The sequence below is a fragment of the Hippichthys cyanospilos genome, chromosome 6, assembly GCF_059441005.1.
Source record: "Hippichthys cyanospilos isolate Australia breed blue-spotted pipefish chromosome 6, RoL_Hcya_1.0, whole genome shotgun sequence".
Taxonomy (NCBI): domain Eukaryota; kingdom Metazoa; phylum Chordata; class Actinopteri; order Syngnathiformes; family Syngnathidae; genus Hippichthys; species Hippichthys cyanospilos.
In genome coordinates this window covers 24159391-24167167 of record NC_142374.1, presented here as the reverse complement: position 1 = coordinate 24167167, position 7777 = coordinate 24159391, and the positions used below count along the sequence as shown (strand labels likewise).

Sequence of the window (7777 nt, the reverse complement as noted above, 5' to 3'; positions counted from 1 at the left end):
CATCATTTCATTTAAAAATACATAACGCGGTAACAGTTGTATTTATGTTGTTGAATTTCTTCTTCGGCAAGTGCTTATCGTATGTAGTACAGTGAGTTCCATGCTCTTTACTGCCACCTAACGCTTCGGAGTGTATGCTGGAGTGTGTGGTTATATGTCATTCCGATTTTTTTGTTTTTCCAAGAACAAAAAAAAACTTTGAAAATACACCCATGAGTTTATTCCACTTGTATTTTTTCAGCTACTTTAAGTTACAAAAGCCAACCCGACGTGATTTTTGTCCAGTTTCCTTTGCCCCGGAAGTAATCCCGAGTCGCCCATTCAGGCTGGCGCGTGCGCATAACTTGATTGCCGCTTGCAAAGTCCCACTTTTTTTTCTTTTGCTTTACAGTCAAATACGTTTTGTGTTTTCTCGTCACACCTGTTACTGAAATCGGAACCTCTCCAGGACACGGTACGTGGCGACACAAATTGTTCCATTTTATGGGACGTGCCAGGCTAAACAGCCGCTACTTTCTAGTGTTTCACGGCTAACTAGCATTAGCTGAGAATTCCTCTCACCTGAGCTAACACCGAGCTGCGTTTTGTTTAAAATGAGGAGGGAAGAATGTAGGATGAAAAACTTGCTTATAAAATAAATGACGGTGGCTGACGGAAGCCAACGCGCCGCAGTCAGTTGAACGCTACAAACGCAGGAATGAGGCAAACAGCAAAAGAAAATAACGATGAAATCATCCAAAAAGTCCGGCATTTTTTTAAAATCTAAATGAAAACAGACTTACAACAAAACGCAAAAAATGCGTAAAAAGCTCACACAGATTAAAAACAACTGTAAACATGAATGGAACAAGATGCAAAAAAGTGCAAACTTAGAAAACAAAGGCAAAGAAAACAAAAATATATACACTGAGAGGTTAACCACAGTCTTGACAAGATATGCCACATATTGATGCCACACAATAGAATGGCACCACTTTGGGGCGGGGCCGTAAAGGCACTGACACAGCTTGTGTGAGCATACCTCACACACAAAATAAATCAAACCAGCCACAGACATGGAATTGCCTGCAACAGCTTGTTCACACTGTCAATGGTAACCCCAAAACTTGGCTCTTTCATGATTGAAGGCAGTCCCTTTTCATTAAAACTATTAACAGCATAATTGCTAGTATCAATGAATCACCCAAACTTAACTGACCTAATCATCTCTTTGTTTTCCCGCGCAGCAATCCATGACGGCATCGGCGCGCCATGGCTGCAGTGTCGTGGAAAGAGGCGCTGCTGCTTACTGGCCTGGTGGTGGCGTGCTACTGGAACAGCCTGTCGTGCGGCTTCGTTTTTGACGACGTCTCGGCCATCCTGGACAACAAGGACTTGCGGCCCACCACGCCTTTGAAGAATCTCTTCCTCAATGACTTTTGGGGTACGCCTATGGCGGAGGTACGTCGGGGTCCACTTGTTCTGTGGTGATGATAAAACAAATAAGGCATCAGACATGTACGAGAGAGCAGGTAGTATATTAAAAACTAGGGATTGGCCTATAATCCGCTTGATGTTGGCAATGGCCTTTTTTAAAAAATCGAATGTCTGATCAATTTAAAACTTATGTTTATTTCAGGGAGCTATTCTTTGAAATGTAAGTTAAACTTGAAATATAAAGTACAGAGTAATACAAAGTAAGTATTCTATGATTTCCATTTTATATGTGTTTTTTATTTCTCACCCTAATCCCAAAGTGTTATTTTCCTTCATTTATGCCTTCCTTTTTATTCTGCACTCTCACACCGGCCCCGGCCATGTAAGTGAAAATGACTTGATGCGCGCTTATGACGACGGGAGCAATTCGTACCTCCCTTAAACCTCCCCTTCCCGACTGTACAAGAGAAAATACACGCCGGCCGTATCCACGTTCACCTGTGGGCGGTACTATCGTTGTGAATGCTGGGTTCCCAAGCGAACGCATTTGATATGAGGAATGTGTGTTAGTGAGAGTGGCGTATTGCTGCTGTTTTGCGTTATAATGTCAGTAAAACGCCTGTTTCGGGGCTCTGTTTTTCACGCTCATGGAATAGTCTCCATCATGTGAACATGTTACATTGGAAAAAATGAATTATAACGTCATAGGCGCATTATGAGCACCAATCGGAGCAGCAATCCCAATTTCGTTTTAAGTACATTAAAAGTGATTTAAAATCGTATACATTTGATTAAAATCAGAATCATCCAGATGACTAAAAAAAGTGTTTGTTTTTTTTCTCATATCACTTCAGTTTATTGAAAACATGATGATGAGCCTGTGATTGGGTAGACTTGAACATTGTTAGACGGTTACAAAAAAGATTTTAAAACAAAGTAACATTCTTGAAGACAATTCAACAGTGTAATGAGTTTTTTTTTGACGTATTCCCTGAAAATGAAAATCAGCACACGATTATGAGTTACGTGTATGTTCCTCGACCAATAATAATTGGTTTCGGCCCCACTCTCTAAATAAGCGACACTAACTCGACTGGACGAACGAATGAAATGTAAAATCCTCGCGCTTTGAAGAATCATGCGTCCCTGCCTTTGGCCTCCCCGGTTTCAGGAACGCAGCCACAAGTCCTACCGGCCGTTGACAGTGCTCACCTTCCGCTTCAACTACCTGCTGAGCGAGCTGAGCCCGGCCTCCTACCACCTGCTCAACGTGGCGCTGCACGCCGCCACCTGCCTGCTCTTCCTACGCGTGTGCCGCCTCTTCCTGGACCGCACCTCCGGCCTGGTGGCGGCGTTGCTCTTTGCCGTGCACCCCATCCACACGGAAGCCGTGAGTAGCTCCCCTGTCTCCTCTCCCGCCTCGGGGCGATTAGGACTTGTAATTGATCCCGCCCTACATAGACCCGCATTCCCAAACAAATGAAAGCAAATCTTCTGCTCCCTCCTTCAATGTCAGCCATTTTGTCCAGCGATCAGTGAGACATTTATCGCCGTCTAGCATCTGCCCCAAAAGGATCATTTGTACCTTGTGATAAGCCCATGCACAATGGCTGCCTTGTGCGTCATTCTCGTTTTATCCCAAAGCGGCCCCGCACTCGGGCTGTCTTCGTCTCGACGCCGTTGGAAACCAGACAAACAAATTGACGATTGAGTCCAAATATCTTCAATCAAAATATGACACACTAGGCTTTGTATTTTGCGATGTTATGAATAACAGCAGTCCTCGCTGTTCCGCTTAAATCCTGTGATGTGGTTAAGGGCGCTTTCAAATACTTTCTGACTGTCTAACAAACAAATCGAGGAAAACCGATGACCTAGAAATGCCGTCTACGGACTAAGATTAATAAGGTACGCTTGGCAGTGATAAGCATAGACTTTAATGCCTTTCCCATCATATCTTGCCACAGCAAGCCACTTACAGACAGTAATTTGTTTGTCACAGTTTTTTAAATTATTTCTGTGGGGGTTGGCGCGAGTAAAAGGGAAGAGAAAGACTTCTTTTGATATCAAGACAAAGAAAGCGATGCCTAGAAGGAAAATCAAAAAGCAGAATTTGTTCTCAGTCACTTATCTTTTTAGGGTGGAAACTGATTAAAATCAAATAGGAATGTCGGACTTGGTCCATCTCCACATGTTCCCAGCTTTTCAGGAGCTTTTTCACTGGATGAAAAACCAAGGGCTGTCATATTAACTTTCTCTTCCTGCGCTTTGGCACCTCCACACGAGGGCACTCAACGATTGCGCAAGGCGTTCCTCCCGTCTTGCCTCTCGCAAGAATAGCGTGTGGTCTTCAAAGATGAGCCTTTGCCCGTTACTCACTCGGCCGGCTTTGATGTGACCATATGGAGCAGGCGAGGAGCTGTGTTTATATTTCATCATTTTTCATGTCCTCCCTCCCACCCAAGTGAATCATGCCTTTCACGTTATGTGTTTTTTTAAAGCCAAATCGACGAGTGTGTGTCAAATAGCCACTTTTGAAAACCAGCATTACAAACTGCCAGTCAGTTGATTCCCGCAAGGCTGCTTCACTTTGAGTGGATTTAGATGATCGCCCCCCCCAGGCTAGGTTCTACTGTGCCACAGAGCCATCTTTCAGAAAGCATATATAAGCGACGGCCAATTTGAGCCCAATCCCTCCCGCCAGGTGACCGGTGTGGTTGGCCGAGCTGAACTCCTGTCGTCGATCTTTCTCCTGGCTGCTTTCCTGGCCTACACCAAATCGACCGGGAACGACCACTCCATAGGTGAGTGTTTTTTTTTTCCATCAAAGTGAGCCATTTGCCTGCATTTAATGTTAACCCTAAAATTTTCTTGACATGAATATGTTCGATGTGCCCCCACTGGTGTAAACGCATAATTCTGCTTACAATTCTATTTGTTTGTTATTAGAGGTATTAATTGCACATGAAAAGTAATTAAGAAAGAAAGTGGAAAAATAATTGCTCCAACCCAACAACACAGATTTAGTATGTTTTAAAATGGAAAATAAAACAAAAAAGTGCAATTTTTGTATGTTAGGGTAAGACATCAGTCAAGGTACTAGGTTATATAGCTAATGTCATTTTAAAGTGGATGGGAGGATCACATTTTCCCGTTTTAGATAACTGTTAGAATATATTTTAATGGTAAAGGCTCAGAAGCTGACAAAAAGGCAGATTACGTCCAGTGTATATCAGCTGTCATCAGTTCATTTGGAGCGCTTATGCAAGCCCCTTATTGCATTATGGAAATCTTGAACCTCCCTTCAGCTATTAAGATCCCGGATCAGATGTCGATCGAAACGTTTTCAAAGCAAGCACTAAGCCGCGCAATTGCACAACACAAGTGACGAGCTGGCAGCAGTCTTTGCTCAGCGCTCCCTGACCACCAACCTTGTTGTGTCCCGCTGCTTTTCAGTGTGGGCTCCCATTGCGCTGACCGTCGTGCTGGTGGCGGCAGCCACGCTGTGCAAAGAGCAGGGAATCACCGTGGTGGGCATCTGCTGCGTGTATGAGGTGTTTGTGGCCCAAGGGGTAAGATCAGGAAGCGATTACTTTATTGGGGGCCGCTCAAATTCGTATTTTTCTTGTTAATGTTTTGTAACACATACTTCTCGAAGTCAGCCATAGTATGACTCTTGAGTAAATTTGAATGACGCGTAACCGGTGTTTATAAACATATCAGGAGATTCCTATCCACCGCTAGGGCTACCGGAAGTGATAGTATAATTAGCTAGAAAGCAGTCTACACCATGGAGATACTAATCAATTAGCCATGCGCTACACAGAATATCGTGAGCAAGGTTTTTGAATTTGGGGAGGAGGAGATTTTGACAGACGGTGACAGCCTGAAACCTTTCAACAACGGGCGCTAACCTGTTTTCTTTGCTCTGGCCAGTTCACTTTACCCGTGCTGCTGGACACGTTGAGGCAGGCTTTACGCGGCAAGGGTGCCTTCCCGTACGCCGTCCTCCAGATGTTGCTGAAGCTTATCGTGCTGGTCATCAGCACGCTGCTGCTGGTCATCGTGCGCGTCCAGGTCATCCAGTCGCAGCTGCCCGTCTTCACCAGGTACGCCGTTCTCTAAACGCAGCCTTTACGGAATGAATACGAACGCTAACGTGTTTCAATGGGAAAATCACTCTTCTGGGTTTCGAGCGCATTCAAATGATCCCAAATTATTGTCATTCATATCAATGTCCTCTTCCGTTTTTTATGCTCATAGAATTTTTTATTTTTTTTGTGCCTCGTCTATTATTTGGAGTGTCACTTTTCAGCCAACGTTTATTGCAATTCTCCAAATGTAAGATACGCCTGTGTATAAGACGCACCTTGAATTTTGGGACCAAATGGTGGTATTTTCTGTATTACTGTGTATAAGACGCACCAACACTTGGGAACAATGTAAAAACGAGAGAAAAACAGAATTAATCTCATGTTTTGTAAACTCTTTTGATATTTTCTTCTGTTCATATCCACAAGTCATATACAGTATTTGTTTTGCGTTGAGTTAAGCGTGTTTCAGATTTACCTCAGTGAAATGTCAGTGAACGCCTCTCCAGTGTAATGTTGAATGCGCTCAAAGCAGTTGTTTTTTTACTTATTTCTCGCGACGGGTGTTTATATTCATTATACCACGAATACGTGAAGTTAAGCAGCATCCGCGTTTCACCAAGTTTATGATTGTGTGTAATATGCCTAAAGACAATTCATAACCCACTCAAATGGAATACATTTCCGTGTTCTCTAACTGGTGCACTCTTAATTGAATCAGATACAGGATCCTCTCCGTTTTAGTAATATTCCTGCACGCGAACAAACAAAATAGGAAGTCAATATGCTCGTATCCTTTTTAATAGTGATTCACAGTAAAAGGGCACCACAATGCCTGCTCGGAATTCCAGCATCAAGTAGTATTTTTCAAATTATGTACTGGTTTTTCTATCATTGCCAACAATTTCTCTACTTGCTCATTTCCGCTTTTCCTTGAGATTTGCACCATGTTTGCGGTTCAGTAAAACACGTCGCCTCAAAACGCCCCCCCTCCGATAAGAACACAATGGGCCACAGCTTTTTTATTAGTCCGTTTGTACGTGTGCAAAGGTCAATCCCCAGCCTGACAATTAACATTTTTCGTGTCAGAATCGGGGCTCGGTGCGCTAACGAAAGATGAAAGGGTTTCGGCCCGACTTTATTCTGCACAAAGACGACTCGTTTCAAATACCACGGCGACAAGTTTGGCAAATGTTTTTTTGGTAAGCCTCCAAAACGTCATCCCTCATGTTGCTATCCCGACATCTTGTCATCGTTGCTCCTTTTGCCAGCCATCGAACCGGCCATCTCGCAGATAAAATTCCTCAACAATTAGCCCGATAAGCTCTAAGCCTGTAATCCTCAAACTGTCTTTGGATTCTCGGGGGGCTAGAATTCCCGGGATAAGCGGGACGAGCCATAACACAAGAGCGCAAGTTAAGAGAGCAGGATTAGGATAAACGCAGCGGTCGCCAAAACATGTTCTTTGAGGCTGGCAGAGCTGCAAAATAATTGTGGCTTCCCGTCTTCGCTGCTGATAACTCAGATGTTTCATAATTTCGCGTTGGCAGGCTTTCTCGTGTACATGCCTCAACTCTGTACCAATCGTATGACATCACATGTCCAATTTTGAAGGCCTGAAAATGAAAGAGTAAAAGACCTTGGAGCAGCGGCTTGAAACCAAAATGGTGGATGTCATGTCTTTTCAGGCATGGCGCCCTGAGGCGTTTGAACAGTTTTTGGCAAAAAGTACTTTAAAAAAAAAATCATCGATAGATAAAATGTGTATGCGGGCTTGTCCGAAATGGACGTTTCTATTTAGACTGGGAAAAAAAATCTGATTACTTAATTCAATGAATAATTAAAAATATTATAATGGGCAAATAGCAGTTGTTGTTTTTTTTTTTTTATTTCCCCTGATTCATTTAAATGGGCAGGTCTATGGGTTTTCACTATTCGCACGCATACCTGGTACTTATTTGTCAGTTTTTAAAATTTATTTTTGCAATAGAGGGAGAGAGCATAAGTCTTTTGGTTTCTTCCTCCCCACTCTTCCTTTGACTACTAAGACGGCAGTTTCAAGTTTCGCAGAAATTGCTACGGTCAACTGAAAATATTTGGCTATGCTTGGAGAAAAAAAAAGAAAAAGGTACCCAGAAAACGCGCTGTGTGGATCAGTGCATTTATTGATGCCACTGTACGGACATGACTCCTTGTCATGTTTTTTGTCACAAGTAGTTGTAAGTGTCATATTTAACACATTTATGCTTGATTCATATTGCTACGTGAGT

The 7777-nt window shown here is 43.1% G+C and overlaps 1 protein-coding gene across 10 annotated transcripts in view; it reads left to right on the top strand.

Moving 5' to 3' along the window:
- tmtc3 (transmembrane O-mannosyltransferase targeting cadherins 3) overlaps positions 1-7777 on the top strand; it is a 41279-nt gene that overhangs the window by 22656 nt on the left and 10846 nt on the right. For all 10 annotated transcript variants that reach the window (XM_088416455.1, XM_088416454.1, XM_088416449.1 and 7 more), the window contains 6 exons: positions 392-454; positions 1227-1440; positions 2588-2806; positions 4121-4220; positions 4873-4988; positions 5353-5525. In XM_088416455.1, the coding sequence (XP_088272581.1) occupies positions 1252-1440; positions 2588-2806; positions 4121-4220; positions 4873-4988; positions 5353-5525 (797 nt within the window). In that variant the 5' untranslated portion in view covers positions 392-454; positions 1227-1251. The remainder of the gene's footprint in view (positions 1-391; positions 455-1226; positions 1441-2587; positions 2807-4120; positions 4221-4872; positions 4989-5352; positions 5526-7777) is intronic.